The sequence below is a fragment of the Physella acuta genome, unplaced genomic scaffold (assembly GCF_028476545.2).
Source record: "Physella acuta isolate Inbredline_101_S28 unplaced genomic scaffold, ASM2847654v3 ptg000058l, whole genome shotgun sequence".
Taxonomy (NCBI): domain Eukaryota; kingdom Metazoa; phylum Mollusca; class Gastropoda; family Physidae; genus Physella; species Physella acuta.
The window spans coordinates 1,256,950-1,280,771 of NW_026731578.1; the positions used below are offsets into that span (position 1 = coordinate 1,256,950).

Below are 23,822 nucleotides of genomic sequence, written 5' to 3' on the forward strand. Positions count from 1 at the left end.
GTCCTAAAACCGTGCTGTACATGTCCTAAAACCGTGCTGTACATGTCCTAAAACCTAAAACCCGTGCTGTACATGTCCTAAAACCGTGCTGTACATGTCCTAAAACCGTGCTGTACATGTCCTAAAACCGTGCTGTACATGTCCTAAAACCTAAAACCCGTGCTGTACATGTCCTAAAACCTGTGCTGTACATGTCCTAAAACCGTGCTGTACATGTCCTAAAACCTAAAACCCATGCTGTACATGTCCTAAAACCCGTGCTGTACATGTCCTAAAACCGTGCTGTACATGTCCTAAAACCGTGCTGTACATGTCCTAAAACCTAAAACCCATGCTGTACATGTCCTAAAACCCGTGCTGTACATGTCCTAAAACCGTGCTGTACATGTCCTAAAACCGTGCTGTACATGTCCTAAAACCTAAAACCCGTGCTGTACATGTCCTAAAACCGTGCTGTACATGTCCTAAAACCGTGCTGTACATGTCCTAAAACCTAAAACCCGTGCTGTACATGTCCTAAAACCGTGCTGTACATGTTCTAAAACCGTGCTGTACATGTCCTAAAACCGTGCTGTACATGTCCTAAAACCTAAAACCCGTGCTGTACATGTCCTAAAACCTGTGCTGTACATGTCCTAAAACCGTGCTGTACATGTCCTAAAACCTAAAACCCATGCTGTACATGTCCTAAAACCCGTGCTGTACATGTCCTAAAACCGTGCTGTACATGTCCTAAAACCGTGCTGTACATGTCCTAAAACCTAAAACCCGTGCTGTACATGTCCTAAAACCGTGCTGTACATGTCCTAAAACCGTGCTGTACATGTCCTAAAACCTAAAACCCATGCTGTACATGTCCTAAAACCCGTGCTGTATATGTCCTAAAACCGTGCTGTACATGTCCTAAAACCGTGCTGTACATGTCCTAAAACCTAAAACCCGTGCTGTACATGTCCTAAAACCGTGCTGTACATGTCCTAAAACCGTGCTGTACATGTCCTAAAACCTAAAACCCGTGCTGTACATGTCCTAAAACCTGTGCTGTACATGTCCTAAAACCGTGCTGTACATGTCCTAAAACCTAAAACCCATGCTGTACATGTCCTAAAACCCGTGCTGTACATGTCCTAAAACCGTGCTGTACATGTCCTAAAACCGTGCTGTACATGTCCTAAAACCTAAAACCCGTGCTGTACATGTCCTAAAACCGTGCTGTACATGTCCTAAAACCGTGCTGTACATGTCCTAAAACCTAAAACCCATGCTGTACATGTCCTAAAACCCGTGCTGTACATGTCCTAAAACCGTGCTGTACATGTCCTAAAACCGTGCTGTACATGTCCTAAAACCTAAAACCCGTGCTGTACATGTCCTAAAACCGTGCTGTACATGTCCTAAAACCGTGCTGTACATGTCCTAAAACCGTGCTGTACATGTCCTAAAACCGTGCTGTACATGTCCTAAAACCGTGCTGTACATGTCCTAAAACCGTGCTGTACATGTCCTAAAACCGTGCTGTACATGTCCTAAAACCTAAAACCCATGCTGTACATGTCCTAAAACCCGTGCTGTACATGTTCTAAAATCTGTGCTGTACATGTCCTAAAACCTAAAACCCTTGCTGTACATGTCCTACACCCGTGCTGTATATGTCCTAAAACCCTTGGTGTACATGTCCTAAAACCTGTTATGTAGATGTCCTGAAGGGTGCTGTGCCCCAGGGGGCGACAACGTCCAATGATAGGGTGACACCAAAACAGAAAGTTTCATATTCGTGATTATGGGTGAAGTGGGTGTTGGGAGTATCCTAGTCGTGACTATGGGACGTGGGTTGAATTGAATCCTATTCGTAATTATGGGAGGAGGGTTGAAAGTATCGTATTCATGCAGAAAGTATCCTATATGTGATTATGGCAGATGGGTTGAAATTATCATATTCGTGATTAGATTTCTAAGAGGTTATTAATCTATTGTTGGATATGTGACGATTAGGTTAAGCATTTTTTTTAAAATCGGAATTGAACTGGCCGAGATTTATTTCACAAATATCCGTCAACTTATCTTATTTTCAAACAAAATTCCAGAATGAGCTTATTAAAAAACACAACTTTTTAGCCGTGCAATTAAATAATTAACGAGCCTCAGTGCACTGTTCTAAAGGAATGCCTCAAGTGCGATAGCGTGCCCTCGTTGCTCTCTCTCACTGCAGCCGGCCTGGAATCGGCAGACAAAAAAAAAACACACCAAAAAACAAAAAAATTCTAGGTTAGTGTGTTAGCATAAATAAGTCGGGTTTTAAAAGAATGTATTTAATGGCGCCATGCCGCAGTCATGTAAATTATGAAGGCAGTTTTCACATAGGTTTAGGACGTAGCCTACACTTCTGTAAGCATCGCTGTAGCGCACGTCAAAATATCCAGAGTTTTTTTTTTCAAAGAAATTAATTTCTAGTTATGATTATCTAATAGCTAGTCTATTAATATCAAGTTGTCTGTGTTAAAATGACATAAAACAGGGGGTATGTGTGTTGTATCAATAACAAATTCTCGTTAAGGGATGGACGTTTGAAATCAATTTTGGACTTCATATTCTTTTGGGGATGTTAGTGTTGTTACCTCTGCCAAACTGCAACTCAGCAAGGGAGACAATTAAAAATAATCGTACTTGTCACTGTCAGTAACCTATACCAGGGTTCGGCAACCTTTTGGGCCGGAAGAGCCAAAAAGTTACAATTTACAAAATTTTCCAATTTTTAAAGAGCCACTAACACTTTTATTTCGTATTATGGCATTTAATTAGGATTAAATGAATAAATGTTCTTTTTTTATTTGAAAATTTAAATAGCTTTATATATAAAATAATATTTATTTATATAAAAACATACACATGTTTCGCACAAAACATATTAAAGTATTTTAGCTATCTCTGTTCTGATAAATTTAGTAATCAAATAATATAACTATAGGACTTTCCCAATCCATTTTAGAAGCTTATACATTTTTTGTCTTTCTTTACGGACATCATGTCAGGAGACGTCTGCCATTAGTCAGGCAGGCCTCAACACGGTAAACTCCGACTAACTGGCTTGGATATCGGTTTAATTACCGTATCAGCCACTTCTGTCCTTTGGTTCTCACCATGCTTATCTTCCACCCCACTTAACCCAGGGTAAACTCGTACCCCACTGTCCAGTACCCGGCTCAACAGTAGGAAGCTAATAACTAAAAAACTAAGTCACTCAGGTATAATTAATGCATATTGACAGATAAAGAAATGCATTCTGAATAAAATAACATTCACTATTGAACGATATTTGACAAAGTCGGCACTTCGGCCATGGCAAGCATGGAATTGTCTTCACGGGGTTGTCCACGGCACGGCTCTGGGGCTGGTGCCCAAGCGGCTGTCAGCTGGACGTATACTTTCTACCTCACCTACTCTCATTGTTCCCTGCTGAGTGTTTTTATCCAATTAAAGTTGTTTTCCTTTACAATATAATATTTTTATGAGTTTTGAAAATGAAATAATATGTGTGCATGGAACTCGAGAGCCACATCTTGTCATCAAAAGAGCCGTATGCGGCTCGCGAGCCGCAGGTTGCCGACCCCTGACCTATACTAACAAACCGCAGAGATTATAGAATCAAACAATACGTACAAAGTTGATTCTCATATAGTGACATAGCAACTGAATTGTGTTAAAAAATGCAAATCTAAATGTTGTCTTGTTATATAAAATGTTCGCCGTCTGATATTCGCTGTTGTAACGACCAGCAGCGCGCGCTCATCGTCTGCCGCCTTATCAAATGACTCACTGCGGCTGGCCTGTCGCGGGAGAGATTAGCGGTCTTCATATTTATGACGTCATAGCACGTAAAGGCGTATTTTGTTTCATTGTGTCTGAGAACTGCTCTCTTTTCTAGTTGCCGTACACAGCTTCATTCATAAAGAATTCAGAAAATGTTTAGCCATGATGTTGTCTTTTTTTCCCATCTAAGAAAATTCATGTAGGTCCTTCTGATCTATGCGTATTCATTTGATTTATATAGGATCTATTGGTTAATGTTAAAACACGATGAAATACCCACTTGATACTCTTCAGACTGTTGAACAGCGTTAAAAAAAGCTAGCCGGAATGTCACCATGACCTTGTGCATTGACCCGAGACAATTCCTTTACGCTAAATTGAGATATACCGGTGGTAAATGTTTCGATGAATAGCTTTTAGAATATTAGCTTGAATTCCACAATCAGCTGATACTTTTATACTAGTTTGGTTCTAAAGAAAGTCACGATACAAAAGGTTTATACGACTTAGATCTACAGCCGATTGTGGCGATACTGTGAATGGAACAATGCCAAAACATACGTAATATTGTGACTTACTTACAACAAAGAAAACGTACATTTTAAAGCATCTATCAGGGTTTATATTTTGAAATAGTAAACATACTTAAGTTGCCTACGTGCAGATTATTTTTTTATTAGGAGAATAAAATTATAAACGGTGACCCTGAAATCTATAGGCCAATAGGCGGCCTAAATACACAAAGTGTGATATCTTTAATTACGGTTAAACGTATATGTTCTTAACACTTGATCCTACTCAAACAATGGGAACAGTTTTTTTTTAAATAACAAGATCTACCATGCAACCTACAGTTACCTTTGAATTATGGATTCTATGATACGATATGAAATATAGATATTTCTATAAATTATTATGGGTGCTTCCACAATATTTTATTCATTAGAATAGTTCCAGGGAATTTCGACCAATCGAAAACGAAGCAAGCTCTTTTCTCATGATCACGGCAGCCATTTTAAGAGTTTTACCACACCCTGTTAAAGAAACCAAGGGTTTAGGGATAAAATTCATGCAATTAGGGTCTGTGAAATACAGCCCTGTTGCAGAATTCAGCACGCTTGGAAACTAAATGGAACTTGAAAATATTGTCGCTAATACTGTTTATTTGAAAGCACGCGAAGGTAGGCAATCATCCATGTTGAATGAATGTGACCAGTAGTTTTTTCCCCGTAGGCTAGGCCAGGCCAGGCAATCCAAGTTCAGCAGGCCTGCTCGTATTACTAGTCTAGTCTTTTAGTTGAGTAGACTAAATCTAGATGTCTATCTAATCTAGTGCTAGATTGATCTAGATCTTCTATAACTTTTTACTGTTTGGGTAGCGTAGAGACAACATGCAAAATAAATTTATCAAGCAGATCATTCCACATTCATCATGACAGCCATGGAAATCTAGATTTCTAGTCTAGATCTAGAGTTTTTGACTAGACTATGGGTTACCAAATTGTGGGTCTTGACCCCCCAGGGTGGTCTGGTGGTCGCCAAGGGCTTTCTGGAGGGAGGGGGGGGGGCGCCAACTGGTAGACTAAACCCTAGCAATGGAAAAAAAACCATAGATCTACATCATATTTTGAAGAATAGGCCCTATCTGAAATTCGGCTTTACTAACATCACTGGAAAATGAGTAGATAGAGACAATGCATACTGTGCAGTTGCTCTCAGTAATGAGTCTATGAAACCTTCAAAACTAAAACGTCATTGAGACGAGTCATTCTGAACACACCAAAAAAGGGATGATTATAGATACCGGTGTCCGACAATAGACTCCTATTAAATTATTGAAAATAAGTGTGTTGCATTGTTAGTAGTATTGTAATCTCGACTAATTTTATGGTTAGAACTTAGGGTTAAGCATATGGTAGGACCAGGGTTTGGGTTAGGGCTTAGGGTTAGGGACAGGGTTAGCATTGACATTAGCCAGCCATGTGTGTATTTATTTAGTTAACTACCAGTAACTTAACACCCAATTTTTAAAGAAGATTCCATTAGCGGACAGCAGTGTAAATATTCTCCCATCAAGCTTTCACAAATGTTTACTTTTCAACACATGTGAGTTTTTGAAGTTGCTTGTCTTTGTAAAATATATTCATTCAGATGATAGCAAAGAAAAGTTGCTATTTTTGAGGAGATATGGAGAGAAAATAAACATGCTTTTTTTATATAAAAAAACTGGATGATTAACATGGGAAAACGGCTGTGGGGTTTGTACGGATGGTGCACCATCTCTGGTTCAAAATCAGGCTTTCAGTAAAAAAAGAAAATTATTTAGCTTCCTAACCAAGGGGAATCCACTGGTATGCCCTCTCCAGCAAGACTCTTCCGACTCCATTGCTAAAATTATATTAAATCTGGAGCCCTAAACACCCTTCTGTTTAAAGAACTGTGCAAAGACATGAATAAAGATCACAAGGCTCTGCTTTTCTACACTTCAGTATGCTGACTGTCAAAAGGAAATGTTGTCAATCATGTTTTTGAATTGAAAGATGAAATCAAGTTCCTTTTGGAAGTGCAAGGGAAACAAGACCTTTTGATATACTTAAATGACAAAGAGTGGTAGTAGAGAGTAGCATACCTAGCAGATATCAACATACGCTTAACCAGAAGCTTCTCTTACTAATACTATCTATTTTGATGATAATCTTGGGGCATTTGTATTTAAGCTGCAAAACTGATGAAGAAAAATAAATCTTGGAAATATTGCCATGTTTGAGAAACTGCATTGTGGTAGATGAATCTGATTGTTAGATAAACATTTGAAAGAAGATTTCTGGCATCTTGAATCTTTTGACAACAAAGTGCAGCATTATTTCCCTGCACTGAAAGAAGAAATTGCAATGACACGTAACCCATTATCTGCGTCCCTTGATGTTGCCAGCATTCCTGAAGCATTACAAGATGAATTCTTAAATTGGCGGAATCATTCCACGTCACTTGCCGTGTTAAATGAAAATGTAGTTTGCACCAATCATACCCAAACGTGAAATTGGTTGCCTTTAGAATTATGGTTCCTTTTGCTTCTACATATATTTTCAAGAATAAATTTTCAAAACTACTCCAATTAAAAACAAAATAAATAAATAAATAGGCCTAAAGAAAAAGTCATCAGCAAATTTTGAGGTTAGTAATTTCACTCATCGTTATCAAGAATGATTCAAGTCTGATAGAAAATCTTATTTTAATGCTTATAAATTTCCTTAATAATTTCGAATTTTTAATTATATGGTGGTCGCGGTCACTTACATTATATAAAAGGGGGTCGCCACTCAAAAAAGTTTGAGAACCACTATTTTAAACCCTATGAGATTAGGTGGCAAAATAATCAGAGGTTAACTCACCATAAAATAATAATAATATGCAGGGCTGAAGGTTGGGACTATTGGGATTTAAAAAAAAAAAATTTGGTTGGCTCAGAAGACTTGTACATTAATGTAATGAGTAATGGAGAAAAGTGCTTCTGTACCATGTTTGATGTTCCTTGCCTTGAACATTGCCATTTTATTTGCATTTATTTGTATTAGGGTACTAGTATTGTATACACTTTTGGAGTAAGCTGCAATTAAGCAGTACATTAAATTTAATAAGTTTTTATGCTGTTATGGTTATGATAGAAACAAGTGAAAGTTTTAATATTAAATCAGACCATGCTTGTTGCTAATACTATCTTATCTTCAAATTTGAAAGAATTATTACAATGTCAGCAGGATGTGTTTAGGCAATTAGTTTTATTGTAACACTACCCGTAGCTGAAATCCACCTCTCTAGAGTGTCATGTTTTCCTGTAGCTATTTTTATAGACCCTGAACACGAAAAAAACTTAGCCCTATACTCATGTAAATTTACAACCTAATTTACATGCCACTCCCATCGACAACAACTATGACCTACATTAGCTTTATTACAATCTAAAAATCAGTAATAAAACTTAGGTCTCTGTTAAATTTATTGTAATTCAGTGTGCTATAATAATGAGTTTAATAATACAGAATATATTATCACATGATTTAGTTTTTTCTTCTCTAAAACTAACCAATTAGATCACAGGATTTAAGCACCTTAGTGAGATATTGCCTTAGTTCTTACACACCAATACTTCCAACTTAAGTAACTGCATTGAGGAGAAAAGTTAAATCAGTATGCTCTTCGCCTGTAATATTGTCTACATCCTATTATAAATGTTTGAAGACTATAATCAACATGTAATAGCAAACTCACTAAAAAATAAACCAATCCATATTTTAGATTTAGGTACTAATTCATTATCTAAGAACACAGCCTGTTATTTTTTATTACATTTTATTTCAATGTATAACAACACAGACTTAATGCATAAAATTTATAATTTTATTAGCCTTCTACTTCTTAGTCTTATATATATGTATATGATCTTCAAATGGACCTTGATTGCATCTTTACCAATGTACTTAATGTAAAGGTCTTTAAAAGATGAGACAAAATTTGCAAAAATAATTTCCATGTTATTAAATTTGAACATTTAGAACACTCGTATGATTGCTTTGATCAAAATAATACTACTCAGCAATTACCAAAAATTACGCTAAGTTTAGGCATCACAAGATCTGACTTTGCTGATTTGTACTCTTTAGGTGGTGGTGGTAAAAGAAAAGGAAAAAGTAAAAAATGGAAGCAGATACTTTCATTTCCTCACATATCTCAATGTGCAGATATACGAAACAAAATCAGTAAGTGTTCATTTTCAGTTTTCAAGATACTGATTTTCAGTGACGTATTTCTTTACTTGTAGATATTTAATCTAGAAATAATCTGAAATGTTTTATGAAACTGATGTCATTTTATGGCATCAGATATATTTTTAATGGGTAAGGACGTTGTAAAATTACATGACGTCATTTTTGCATTACACTTAATTTATAAGATGGACCCTCATTCGAAATTTCTTGAATAGAATTATCTATTACAATTATCATCTTTTAAAATAATATATTTTTAATTTTAAATATTTGTTTTTTATTGCATTTATTTTAGATCAAGACTTTAACTATATATTTGATCAGCAACCATTGGGTCGACATTTATTTATAGAGTTTTGCAATACAAAGGAACCATATCAACGTTCAATTGGTTTTTTGAATGTAGTGGTAAGAAAAACTTTAACATTTAATAAGAAAAATGTTCACCTCACTCGCTTAAATCTAGGAATAACCTTAGCTTTAATTTTATTGTTTTACAGCAAGAATATGAAATTACCCCAGAAGAGAAAAGGCATGTCAAGGCTGAGGAAATTGTGGAAAAGTTTCTTAGACCAGAGGTGAGTTGTTTGTATTCTAGTATTATAAATTAAATATTTAAAACTGATTGCATGTGTGAATATTGGAGTAAAGTTGAATATTTTAAAATATTTTAATCAACCTCTTAAGCTGCCTTTTAATTTACTTTTTAATAAAGAAACAAATCATTCTCTCTTTAATTTTAGTCTGAAAACTATGTTACTCATGTAAATGGCAACCAGATCTCAGAGATAAAGGATATTATGGGTCAGAAAAAGTCCTGTAAGGCACTTTTTGATGATTGTTGCAAGTAAGTAAAGTTAAACATCTAGGTAGTGTTGATCTTATGACCAATATTTATACTGAAAGCTTAAAAGGCTTATATTATTATATCAAATGATCCTTAGAAATCAAACGTTTAAAAAAAAATAATTTGAATGTTCCTTTTACTTGCACACAGATTGGTTAGAGAATATTTAAGCAAAGAACCCTTTAATGACTTTCTAGAAAGTATGTACTTTAAAAGATTTATGCAGTGGAAATGGTTAGAAAGGTAAGCAGTTGTACTTGTTTACTCTAAAAAAAACCTAGCTTTTAAACTAACTTCTACTATTTAAAAATAAAATAAAGATTCCATTGAATTTAATTTAGTTATTTATACTCCTACAGCCAACCAGTAACAAAAAATACATTTAGAATGTATCGTGTGCTAGGAAAAGGTGGATTTGGTGAAGTGTGTGCTTGTCAAGTACGCGCAACTGGGAAAATGTATGCTTGTAAAAAATTGGAAAAGAAAAGAATAAAGAAAAGAAAAGGCGAAGCTATGGCATTAAATGAAAAATTGATATTGCAGAAAATAAACTCAAAATTTGTTGTAAGTATGTTGTATAACTAAATAATTCATAATAATAATTGTAAAATGTTTTTTTTTTTTAAAAACATTTTTTGTATACATTTTCAGCTAAAGTTCTTATCTTATAAAAATGTATGTAAGCCTCCTTAAAGTATTTCAAAAATCATTATCTGCAGGTTAGCTTAGCCTATGCATTTGAGACAAAGGATGCGCTCTGTTTGGTTTTAACTATAATGAATGGAGGCGATCTAAAATTTCACATTCACAACATGGGAAATCCTGGTTTTCCTGAAGAACGTGCAGTGTTCTATGCAGCTGAGATAACTTGTGGTTTGAACGACTTGCATAAAGAAAGAATTGTTTATAGGTATAATTTCTGTTTTTATTAAATAGTCATCCAGTCTTTTAGCAAACAATTGTAATTTTTAAAGTTTGGTTAATAAATGAAATTTTATTTTTGTTTCAGAGATTTGAAACCAGAAAATATTTTATTAGATGACAATGGTAGGTTGTTTTCATATCTTTTCATTTACGTATTTAAAATTGTATCTGTAAGAAGTCTGAGAGTACCAGTAGGATTTTTACTCTTTTTGCAGGCCATGTGAGAATCTCAGATTTGGGTTTAGCTGTTGAAATCCCTGAAGGTGAATCTATTCGTGGACGAGTGGGTACAGTAGGCTATATGGGTAATTATTTTTTATTATTTTTTGCTTGAGTCTAAAGTATGCTTAACTTAATTGAAAATTGCATTTCCTAGTTTCCTGATTTACTTTGATATTCCAATGCTAATGAATTAACAATGTTCTGTTGATAAAAACTTTGTCATGCATCAAATCAAGGAAGTATAAATTTGAATACAAAGTATTGGACATACGGTGCACGCCCACCATCTGAAGTGCATCCTGTTATAATTAGGCTAAAATTGCAATGGTCTACATTTGTGCAAAGTAATCACAATGTTTACAAGGCATGTGTTAGCAAACAAGCACATACATTTTAGCAAATAAAGTCCACTTTTTTAGCCCCAATACTTGTTCATGTTTGTTAAATAATTTTAATGTCTTAAGATATTTTTATAATAGTTTGGTGATATAAAGTGTATAACCAGGGCTCTATTTTCTACTGCAGCTCCTGAGGTTGTAAAAAATGAAAGATACACCTACAGCCCTGACTGGTGGGGCCTGGGATGTATAGTGTATGAGATGATAGAAGGGAAGGTAAACACGCTCTACATGACTATTTTATAAATATTTGTATATCTTTACACAAATTGTAACCTCCTTTAATCAATAAATAAATAGCGCACATCTTTAAAGCATATTTTTCAACTGTTCACAGGCACCATTTCGTGCTCGCAAAGAGAAAGTAAAAAGAGATGAAGTTGATAGGCGAGTTAAGGAAGATCAAGAAGTATACTCATCAAAATTTAGTGAAGAATGTAGAAGCATATGCACAGATGTATGTCATCATTATTATGTTCTTTTTTGTGTGTGTTTTTTTTTTTTAAAGACATTTACGATTGTTTTGTTCTGATCTGAAACTTTGAACGGTTTTTCTTCAGCTTTTACAAAAATCCCCTTCAAACCGACTAGGCTGTGGAGATGAAGGTGGGGAGGAAGTAAAATCTCATCCATTTTTTAGAAATATAAACTTTAAAAGGTTAGAAGCTGGAATGGTGGATCCACCTTTTGTACCAGATGTAAGTAGCATGTTTCCATTGAAAAAAATATTAGCATAATAAAACCAGTATAATTTTATTTTAAAAAATTGTGACTTTTTTATTTTAGCCAAGAGCAGTGTATTGCAAAGATGTGTTAGATATTGAGCAGTTCTCCACTGTGAAAGGTGTCAATCTAGATGCCAGTGATGACTCATTTTATAGTAAATTCAATACAGGCAGCGTATCCATACCCTGGCAGAACGAGGTACATCTTTTTCATATATTTCACAGGAATATTCTTTTTTCAAATGTTTTATGTCCTTTCTAGGAAAAATATTACAAACTTATTTGTTTTGTTCTTGCTGAAATAGATGCTGGAGACAGAATGCTACAAAGAATTAAATGTGTTTGGACCCAATGGTGAGCCCACACCGGATCTGATTGAAGGTTTACCACCAACACCACCTCAAAGAAGTCTCTTTGATAAACTTTTCAGGAGGAGGCGGGTAAGGAATTATGAATTAAATATTTATTGTTCAACTCTTCTTTAGATACATTTATGAATTAAAGAATACTATACAGTCAATAATTACACAAGTTAGTTACCTTACTTTGTGTTTGTTATGAGGTATTAACAAAATGCAGGTCCTTGTAATTTTCTTAATGCACACTAGTCAGCAACTGTTTTGTCATACCTGCGTTTAACAAAAAAATTTACTGATACATTTTATTAAGAAATTTTTTTCTTTTACTATATTAAACAAAGCTTTAACAGTATAATGAGAATAATTGGTTAACATGTGATAAACATGTCCCTCAATAAAAGTGACCATAGTCTTTATTTCTCACTTGACATACAATTCACGGAAAAATCATAGACTGCTTTAAATCATGTTTAAAGAAAAATCTGAGGCAATAACGTATTTTTAAAAAATTGATAATTTTAAGAAATGTGTTTAGTTCCCAAGCATGGGTGTTAATGTTGTTGAATGAAATTTCTTCTCAGCATGATGAAAATCGTGTGTAATGATTGGACTTGAGACAGGAAACCTCAACTCTTGTACGGGTGATTGGTGTGGAGATGTAAAATTCAAACTATTTTTACACTCATCTGTTACATGGATTAAACTACAGAAGGGCATTTGGTTGACTCTATTCATAGTCATCACAGCAGTTCAATAAATGAATGAGGCAACTGATACTTCTTTTATTCAAATCTTCTTAATAAGATAAAGACAAGAATTGTTTCAAGTTTATTCACATAACCTTCCTAAAGAATGGATTAGAATTTTAAGGACAACATGAATGGATCATGTGTTGTTGGCTTGACCCAATACTATATGGATCAAGTTTCTTACAGCTGAAGGAAGAAATCAAGTAAGAGTGGCTAAATGTTGTCATTTTCTCTGTTTCATAATGACAGTACACGGCTGGTCATTTGAATGGTTTGTTTTTTAAATAGTTTGTTTTTGTCAACAAGGGAGTAATTTAATGAAATGTGTTGGTGAGATAGTCATCTGGATCAAAAATTTAAAAAAAAATACTGGTTTCATATGTTTGGTGTTGTTCATAATAACATTCAGCACTTGTTTGTCAACTAGCAATTTATTTTTATTTTTTTGCTGTTGTTGTATTTCCAAACCTGTGTTTTGTACAAAGTATCACTTTTTAATTCTGGAAGGAATGTTATTATTACGATAACCTCATCTCTTTAAACATACATAATTATTATTTTTAAATTAACAGTTTTACATGGCAGTTTCCTTTTTAAAGTGTGATTTGAGTGTGTTGATAGCATTTATCTTATTTCCAGCATTGTCATATGAATCAAAACAGAACAAAATGTTATGTAGTGATGTAATAACGATTGAACTAACCTAGTTCCACAAGATAGTTTATTATCAGTGTGAAATAACAGACTTGAACCTATTGTTACAGTGATCTCAAAGATAAACTAGTTATAGCTTGTTGTTTAGCTTGAAGGCAAACAACGAGAACAAACATTTTTCAACTTGGCTTTAGCTTATTCTGTTACAGACAATCTAAGTCGTGCAGTCATTTCCTAGTAAGGGCCTGTTCATAAGAGTCCAACTTTTCCATCCACATGCTTGAGAAATCCAATTCTTAAAGCAGCATTAAAAATACTAGTGGTAACATTCTACAGTTTCAGAAGATTTCTACTTGGACAAAGTGATATGATTTGAGATGATGTGGATAGCATAACTTTGTTGTCAGCTATTTCAAAGGTTGTGTTAGTACTTGCTCATTTTTTATGTTCAACTTGTTGATAGAAGTGTTGATTCTATTCTTCTTGAACCACTTTATTTTAGACTAGAGATGTGCAGATTGCTAAATTAATGATTCACTTGTCCATTTTATTCCCATATAGAGGTCATTAAATTTCACTTACATTTCAAGTCAATAATAAAAACTTTGTATTCATGCCTCACTCTCCAACTAATTAAGAATAGCTTCTCTAAACATAACAGTTTAATGTATACTATGTATACAAGCTAGCGTTTGGCTGTATAGTTAGTGGCTAGAAATTACTGATATTGTCTGTCAGCTGGGTCTCTATTTGAGCAGTACAGGATTTTTAAAATGCCATTTTTGGTTCATTAGTTGCTAAATCAAAGCTTGAGTTGCTATCATAGTGAAGCAACATATCTAATGTTGCTGTCTTTATGGTCAGTGTTATAAAGGGATGGCGAGCAAATAAATATATTTTTAAAAAGTGAGCTATCTGATGTAGTAATGGTGTAAAGAGTTATTTATCCAGTAAGTACTAACTGTTGAAAACATGTAGTGTTGCTGGCATGACATACAGAGGGTTAAGGCTGGAACTTTCCCCATCAAGTGCAATGGGTTAGTTGTATATTTTATTTTCATTTACAACTTTATCATATTCTAATAGCATTGTCAAACAGAGTCGCTCTTTTCTCATTCTACAGTAAAAAGAAATTTTTTATTGGATTACCTACTAACAGCATTGTTGCATAAGGCTTTTAAAACAGTCATTAAATATGTTTCATTTGTGTGTTTTAGTAAGTATATATTTTGCTGATAAATATGTGCTGTACATTTAGTTAACATTTTTTTTTGCTGATTTACCAAACATTTTGTGGAAAGTATATTTGACTTATTGTTGATGTAACATACTTTTTGCTGGAGTTACTTTAGGGCAAGATATTTTTTTTGCTGTGAAAGCTAGTCATTTAAATTATACACAATTAAAAGAAATGTATCTTGTATTGTACAAAAGGGAAGTGAAGCATTGGTAGATAGTGCTAACTGCTACTTAAAGATTTTTGTTCTAAACATCATTTGGTTCTCAGTTACAAAAATTTAAGTCATGACTTTTGTTTGACCAAATTATCCTAACTGTTGTAAAGGCTTTAGAAACTAAGCATTTAAAATATCTGCTGTACTGAGTTGCTTCCCATATGATACTGCATTTAAAAAAACTGGCACCCCCACCACTTACAGCTTTACTGTGACACTAAACTTTTAAGTACACAAGGTATGTAAGGAGTACATGCACAACTTAAAGTGACACACAACTTTTAGCTACACTAGGTATGTAAGGGGTAGGCCTACATGCACCACTTATAGCATAGAGGTGACATAACTTTAGGCTACACTAGGTATGTAAGGGGTACATGCACCACTTATAGCATAGTGGTGACATAACTTTAGGCTACACTAGGTATGTAAGGGGTACATGCACCACTTATAGCATAGAGGTGACATAACTTTAGCTACACTAGGTATGTAAGGGGTACATGCACCACTTATAGCATAGAGGTGACAACTTTTTAGCTACACAAGGTATGTAAGGGGTCAATGGCTGTGATGTACTGACCAATTCTAAACCATTTTAGTTGTCATGTGCAATGACGTAGTGTTAGTTATTTAATGCTGTTTAATAATTCATTTTTACCTCTATTTTTGATCTTGTCAACTTGAGTTTGTTATAGAAAATATTGCTTGCCATAATGTAAACACATTTTTAGTTCTTTTAACTCTATGCTTAATATTTTTGGTAGGTTACCATTTTTTATACCAGATTTTACCTGAAGTTAGCTTGAGTGGTTAAAATTCATTGAAGCACATCCTCAATGCAAACAATCATACCCAAGGCTTTGTTACATATTCTTTGAATATAATTTATTTTGTTTAACCTTTTGTTTGTCAATAGAACTGATCAACTGTCATAATGGGAGACAGTTGTCAGTCTATAGTGACTGTCATAATGTAAGACATGTGTCACTCTAGTAGTGACTGTCATAAAGTAAGAAAGTTTGTGAGGCAGTGACTGTCATAAAGTAAGAAAGTTTGTGAGGCAGTGACTGTCATAAAGTAAGAAAGTTTGTGAGGCAGTTGTCAGCAGTGACTGTCATAAAGTAAGAAAGTTTGTGAGACAGTTGTCAGCAGTGACTGTCAAAAAGTAAGAAAGTTTGTGAGACAGTTGTCAGCAGTGACTGTCATAAAGTAAGAAAGTTTGTGAGACAGTTGTCAGCAGTGACTGTCAAAAAGTAAGAAAGTTTGTGCGACACTATCAGCTCCTCAATGTTTTTGCACAACCATCTGTATGACACATTCTAACAAGAGTTTATTCCTTCATTTCAAATTTGTGCTCAAACTGACTCTGTTTCAAATTGATGTATTTTAACAGCAGTATTTTTCTCATTGATTTTGTTCCAATGTTTTTCCTGTAGTTCACATATGAGCAGGTGTCTTGCCATGATAAAGACACCAGTGTATTGAACAAGTGTCCTATGAATACACTAAAGATTGTCCCATCTTTTAACCCAAAAGGTCTAGTCAAGATCCTCTAGTATTCAAGCTGGTTGCTGACTGCAGGGGGTGCACCCATCCTCTCCCTCCCCCCCTCCCACCAGCAGGCAAGTGATGCTCACTCTTGTCAGCAGGTCTTACATTGATGTTGCTGTGTCTGAGCTTAGTTATGACAGGCAGGCAAGTAATGAAGCCTTGGAATCACATTGTATGCAATGGGCTTCTGTGTACAAATACTAGTAGCAATGTTTTAAAGATAGTTTATTTCATGTAACTTATTGTAATTGCATGCACAAACTTGTAGAACTTCTTTGTACAATCATGTATGCATTTTAGCCTCAGCTTTTTTTCACTCTGTGATGTACTCTCCACATTGTTTGACTTGGACTAACATTTTTTGGTCACATTTCATTAGTTGCTTCCTAAGTTTTTGTAGATGTCAACTTTGTTACTTAGGCATCCTATTTGTATGTCCTTGATATCTAACCTCTTCTACTTGTGTATAAAGATGGAGGGGTCATAGACAGCTTAAAATACCACTAGCTCGTGGTTGAAAGAAAACAGGTGTCATGTAAATAAGATAATTCAGATTTAAATCGGTTATAAAAACATATAACTTCAATTGTAAAATAATTCAATAAATTATTTGCCAGTACATCCAGTTAATAGAAAGGGGGGTAATACATGAGAGGATTGAGAGTAGTGTCAGGTAGCGTATGTCATAATCCTTGTCATACTTGAGTTCTGATAGAGTGGCATTTAGTGTGCTGCCCATGTCTGTCAGCCAGTGGTTGATTGCTGCCTTGTGTGGCTTCTTGCCTGCTCTTCTCCTTGACTTTCCATGGGACCACACACCCACAAACTTAAGAGCTAAAACCACACATTTCATCATTTTTGGCTTACCACTACTTATTTATAGACAATACTTGGCAGACACATCATTTTTATTCAGTATACTCCATTTATATTGTGTGATTTTTTTTTTCCTTCTCCATACCACTGTGCTAACCACTCAGAATTCTTATGTTTGTATTTGATGTTAAAAACTGTTTGAATGTGCAGGTACTGCTTGATGAAGTAGTTGCCTGCTGTAACCCCTGTCATGACAAGGATGTGTGCCTCCCCTGGCTGAATGGGAGAGTGGCTAGCTCTGGGTTTATTTATTTTTGTCCAGGTCTGGTAGGCTGGATTCCTACTGATTGAACAAGATTTCATGTAAATGTGTACAATCTCAAGCCACGCTGATGACTCCTGTACATTTTATATCCATTCAGATTATTTTTGCATGTTTTCATACTTGTGTCCATGTGTATAATAATGGATAAATGAATGTCACTGTGACTCTGTTATATATTTATATATATTTTTTGGTTCAAATGTGTTCTGCTACAATATACAAATTGTTTTTATTAAATGATTTTTTAGCAACTCTTTGAATAAAGTATCTGTTTGAACAAGTCACAACAAGACATACAAAATTTTGTTTGATTCTTCATGTCACGTTTTGTTTGATTCTTCATGTCACGTTTTGTTTGATTCTTCATGTCATGTTTTGTTTGATTCTTCATGTCATGTTTTGTTTGATTCTTCATGTCATGTTTTTGTTCGATTCTTCATGTCATGTTTTGTTTGATTCATGTCACGTTTTGTTTGATTTTTCATGTCACGTTTTGTTTGATTCATGTCACGTTTTATTTGATTCTTCATGTCACGTTTTGTTTGATTCTTCATGTCACGTTTTGTTTGATTCTTCATGTCATGTTTTGTTTGATTCTTCATGTCACGTTTTGTTTGATTCATGTCACATTTTGTTTGATTCTTCATGTCACGTTTTGTTTGATTCATGTCACGTTTTATTTGATTCTTCATGTCACGTTTTGTTTGATTCTTCATGTCACATTTTGTTTGATTCTTCATGTCACGTTTTGTTTGATTCTTCATGTCACGTTTTGTTTGATTCTTCATGTCACGTTTTGTTTGATTCATGTCACGTTTTGTTTGATTCAGGTCACGTTTTGTTTGATTCTTCATGTCACGTTTTGTTTGATTCTTCATGTCACGTTTTGTTTGATTCTTCGTGTCACGTTTGTTTGATTCATGTCACAAAATTTTGTTTGATTCTCCATGTCACGTTTTATTTGAGTCTTTATGTCACGTTTTGTTTGATTCATCTGTCACAATATTTAGTTTGACTCTCCTCTGACAGTTTTTCGTCACACACAATACAATGTACTGATGTCATGTTACATTTGATTAATTTAATCGAAATCACTAAAACATTTAAGTTAGAAGAGTTCCTTAGGCCAGCAAAAAAACTTGATTACTCTTTAGTATCCAGCTGGTGCTTACAATAATACATCATTTTGAAAAATTGGATCGTAAGAAATCAGGAATATCAAATGTTTTAAATACATTTTTGCTTATCGAAGGCGATGTTTCTTAAAGGAAGTTTGTGAATGTGTACATGACATTGATAGCAGATGGCAAATTATACCAGATGGCCATTTTTACCAAAGACAGCGTCTTCATTTCTATATCGTCTTCATTTTCATCCATCTCTGACACCACCTCACTACATGACTTACCTCCCCACCTGTAACCACCTCCCCACCTGTAACCACCTCCCTACCTGTAACCACCTCCCTATCTGTAACCACCTCCCCACCTGTAACCACCTCCCTACCTGTAACCACATGTAACCACCTCCCCACCTGTAACCACCTCCCCACCTGTAATCACCTCCCCACCTGTAACCACCTCCCCACCTGTAACATCAGCCACCTCCCCACCTGTAACCACCTCCCCACCTGTAACCACCTCCCTACCTGTAACCACCTCCCCACCTGTAACCACCTCCCCACCTGTAACCACCTCCCTACCTGTAACCACCTCCCCACCTGTAACCACCTCCCCACCTGTAACCACCTCCCTACCTGTAACCACCTCCCCACCTGTAACCACCTCCCCACCTGTAACCACCTCCCTACCTGTAACCACCTCCCCACCTGTAACCACCTCCCTACCTGTAACCACCTCCCTATCTGTAACCACCTCCCCACCTGTAACATCAGCCACCTCCCCACCTGTAACCACCTCCCCACCTGTAACCACCTCCCCACCTGTAATCACCTCCCTACCTGTAACCACCTCCCTACCTGTAACCACCTCCCCACCTGTAACCACCTCCCTACCTGTAACCACCTCCCTATCTGTAACCACCTCCCCACCTCCCCACCTGTAACAACCTCCCTACCTGTAACCACCTCCCCACCTGTAACCACCTCCCTATCTGTAACCACCTCCCCACCTGTAACCACCTCCCTACCTGTAACCACCTCCCTACCTGTAACCATCTCCCCACCTGTAACAACCTCCCCATCTGTAACCACTTCCCTACCTGTAACCACCTCCTTACCTGTAACCACCTCCCTATCTGTAACCACCTCCCTACCTGTAACCACCTCCCCACCTGTAACCACCTCCCCACCTGTAACCACCTCCCCACCTGTAACCACCTCCCTACCTGTAACCACCTCCCCACCTGTAACCACCTCCCCACCTGTAACCACCTCTCCACCTGTAATCACCTCCCTATCTGTAACCACCTCCCTACCTGTAACCACCTCCCTATCTGTAACCACCTCCCTACCTGTAACCACCTCTCTACCTGTAACCACCTCCCCACCTGTAACCACCTCCCCACCTGTAACCACCTCCTATCTGTAACCACCTCCCCACCTGTAACCACCTCCCCACCTCCCCACCTGTAACAACCTCCCTACCTGTAACCACCTCCCCACCTGTAATCACCTCCCTACCTGTAACAACCTCCCTACCTGTAACCACCTCCCCACCTGTAATCACCTCCCTACCTGTAACCACCTCCCCACCTGTAACCACCTCCCCACCTCCCCACCTGTAACAACCTCCCTACCTGTAACCACCTCCCCACCTGTAATCACCTCCCTACCTGTATCCACCTCCCCACCTGTAACCACCTCCCCACCTGTAACCATCTCCCCACCTGTAACCACCTCCCCACCTGTAACCACTTCCCTCCCTGTAACCACCTCCCCACCTGTAACCACCTCCCCACCTCCCCACCTCCCTACCTGTAACCACCTCCTACCTGTAACCACCTCCTATCTGTAACCACCTCCCCACCTGTAACCACCTCCCCACCTCCTACCTGTAACCACCTCCTATCTGTAACCACCTCCCTACCTGTAACCACCTCCCTCCCTGTAACCACCTCCCCACCTGTAACCACCTCCCTACCTGTAACCACCTCCCCACCTGTAACCACTTCCCCACCTGTAACCACCTCCCCACCTCCCCACCTCCCTACCTGTAACCACCTCCTACCTGTAACCACCTCCTATCTGTAACCACCTCCCCACCTGTAACCACCTCCCCACCTCCCCACCTGTAACAACCTCCCTACCTGTAACCACCTCCCTACCTGTAACCACCTGCCCACCTGTAACCACCTCCCTACCTGTAACCACCTCCCTACCTGTAACCACCTCCCTACCTGTAACCACCTCCCCACCTGTAACCACCTCCCTACCTGTAACCACCTCCCCACCTGTAACCACCTCCCTACCTGTAACCACCTCCCTATCTGTAACCACCTCCCCACCTGTAACCACCTCCCTACCTGTAACCACCTCCCCACCTGTAATCACCTCCCTACCTGTAACCACCTCCCTCCCTGTAACCACCTCCCCACCTGTAACCACCTCCCCACCTGTAACCACCTCCCCACCTCCCCACCTGTAACAACCTCCCTACCTGTAACCACCTCCCCACCTGTAATCACCTCCCTACCTGTAACCACCTCCTTACCTGTAACCACCTCCCCACCTGTAACCACCTCCCCACCTGTAATCACCTCCCTACCTGTAACCACCTCCCTATCTGTAACCACCTCCCCACCTGTAACCACCTCCCTACCTGTAACCACCTCCCCACCTGTAACCACCTCCCCACCTCCCCACCTGTAACAACCTCCCTACCTGTAACCACCTCCCCACCTGTAATCACCTCCCTACCTGTAACCACCTCCCTACCTGTAACCACCTCCCCACCTGTAACCACCTCCCCACCTGTAACCACCTCCCCACCTGTAATCACCTCCCTACCTGTAACCACCTCCCTACCTGTAACCACCTCCCCACCTGTAACCACCTCCCCACCTGTAACCACCTCCCTACCTGTAACCACCTCCCTATCTGTAACCACCTCCCCACCTGTAACCACCTCCCTACCTGTAACCACATGTAACCACCTCCCCACCTGTAACCACCTCCCCACCTGTAATCACCTCCCCACCTGTAACCACCTCCCCACCTGTAACATCAGCCACCTCCCCACCTGTAACCACCTCCCCACCTGTAACCACCTCCCTACCTGTAACCACCTCCCCACCTGTAACCACCTCCCCACCTGTAACCACCTCCCTACCTGTAACCACCTCCCCACCTGTAACCACCTCCCTACCTGTAACCACCTCCCTATCTGTAACCACCTCCCCACCTGTAACATCAGCCACCTCCCCACCTGTAACCACCTCCCCACCTGTAACCACCTCCCCACCTGTAATCACCTCCCTACCTGTAACCACCTCCCTACCTGTAACCACCTCCCCACCTGTAACCACCTCCCTACCTGTAACCACCTCCCTATCTGTAACCACCTCCCCACCTCCCCACCTGTAACAACCTCCCTACCTGTAACCACCTCCCCACCTGTAACCACCTCCCTATCTGTAACCACCTCCCCACCTGTAACCACCTCCCTACCTGTAACCACCTCCCTACCTGTAACCATCTCCCCACCTGTAACAACCTCCCCATCTGTAACCACTTCCCTACCTGTAACCACCTCCTTACCTGTAACCACCTCCCTATCTGTAACCACCTCCCTACCTGTAACCACCTCCCCACCTGTAACCACCTCCCCACCTGTAACCACCTCCCCACCTGTAACCACCTCCCTACCTGTAACCACCTCCCCACCTGTAACCACCTCCCCACCTGTAACCACCTCTCCACCTGTAATCACCTCCCTATCTGTAACCACCTCCCTACCTGTAACCACCTCCCTATCTGTAACCACCTCCCTACCTGTAACCACCTCTCTACCTGTAACCACCTCCCCACCTGTAACCACCTCCCCACCTGTAACCACCTCCTATCTGTAACCACCTCCCCACCTGTAACCACCTCCCCACCTCCCCACCTGTAACAACCTCCCTACCTGTAACCACCTCCCCACCTGTAATCACCTCCCTACCTGTAACAACCTCCCTACCTGTAACCACCTCCCCACCTGTAATCACCTCCCTACCTGTAACCACCTCCCCACCTGTAACCACCTCCCCACCTCCCCACCTGTAACAACCTCCCTACCTGTAACCACCTCCCCACCTGTAATCACCTCCCTACCTGTATCCACCTCCCCACCTGTAACCACCTCCCCACCTGTAACCATCTCCCCACCTGTAACCACCTCCCCACCTGTAACCACTTCCCTCCCTGTAACCACCTCCCCACCTGTAACCACCTCCCCACCTCCCCACCTCCCTACCTGTAACCACCTCCTACCTGTAACCACCTCCTATCTGTAACCACCTCCCCACCTGTAACCACCTCCCCACCTCCTACCTGTAACCACCTCCTATCTGTAACCACCTCCCTACCTGTAACCACCTCCCTCCCTGTAACCACCTCCCCACCTGTAACCACCTCCCTACCTGTAACCACCTCCCCACCTGTAACCACTTCCCCACCTGTAACCACCTCCCCACCTCCCCACCTCCCTACCTGTAACCACCTCCTACCTGTAACCACCTCCTATCTGTAACCACCTCCCCACCTGTAACCACCTCCCCACCTCCCCACCTGTAACAACCTCCCTACCTGTAACCACCTCCCTACCTGTAACCACCTGCCCACCTGTAACCACCTCCCTACCTGTAACCACCTCCCTACCTGTAACCACCTCCCTACCTGTAACCACCTCCCCACCTGTAACCACCTCCCTACCTGTAACCACCTCCCCACCTGTAACCACCTCCCTACCTGTAACCACCTCCCTATCTGTAACCACCTCCCCACCTGTAACCACCTCCCTACCTGTAACCACCTCCCCACCTGTAATCACCTCCCTACCTGTAACCACCTCCCTCCCTGTAACCACCTCCCCACCTGTAACCACCTCCCCACCTGTAACCACCTCCCCACCTCCCCACCTGTAACAACCTCCCTACCTGTAACCACCTCCCCACCTGTAATCACCTCCCTACCTGTAACCACCTCCTTACCTGTAACCACCTCCCCACCTGTAACCACCTCCCCACCTGTAATCACCTCCCTACCTGTAACCACCTCCCTATCTG

General features: G+C 39.1%; 1 protein-coding gene across 3 annotated transcripts; it reads left to right on the forward strand.

Moving 5' to 3' along the window:
• The first annotated feature begins 4,800 nt into the window (after positions 1–4,800).
• Positions 4,801–17,021, forward strand: LOC131948080 (G protein-coupled receptor kinase 5). Of its 3 annotated transcripts, none has more exons than XR_009387968.1 (17): positions 4,801–4,988; positions 8,469–8,564; positions 8,869–8,981; positions 9,074–9,151; positions 9,317–9,420; positions 9,571–9,663; positions 9,780–9,984; positions 10,140–10,330; positions 10,430–10,467; positions 10,560–10,649; positions 11,092–11,180; positions 11,302–11,421; positions 11,525–11,662; positions 11,751–11,888; positions 11,995–12,129; positions 12,630–15,199; positions 15,268–17,021. XR_009387968.1 is itself a non-coding variant. In XM_059309583.1 (16 exons), exons 1-16 carry the CDS (start codon positions 4,937–4,939, stop codon positions 12,648–12,650), a joined length of 1,701 nt encoding a protein of 566 aa, XP_059165566.1. In that variant the 5' UTR covers positions 4,801–4,936; the 3' UTR covers positions 12,651–17,021. The 3 variants fall into 3 exon arrangements, 1 of the variants encoding a protein (XP_059165566.1); XR_009387969.1 differs by having other exon boundaries at positions 15,452–17,021; XM_059309583.1 differs by having other exon boundaries at positions 12,630–17,021.
• The last annotated feature ends 6,801 nt before the right edge of the window (positions 17,022–23,822 follow it).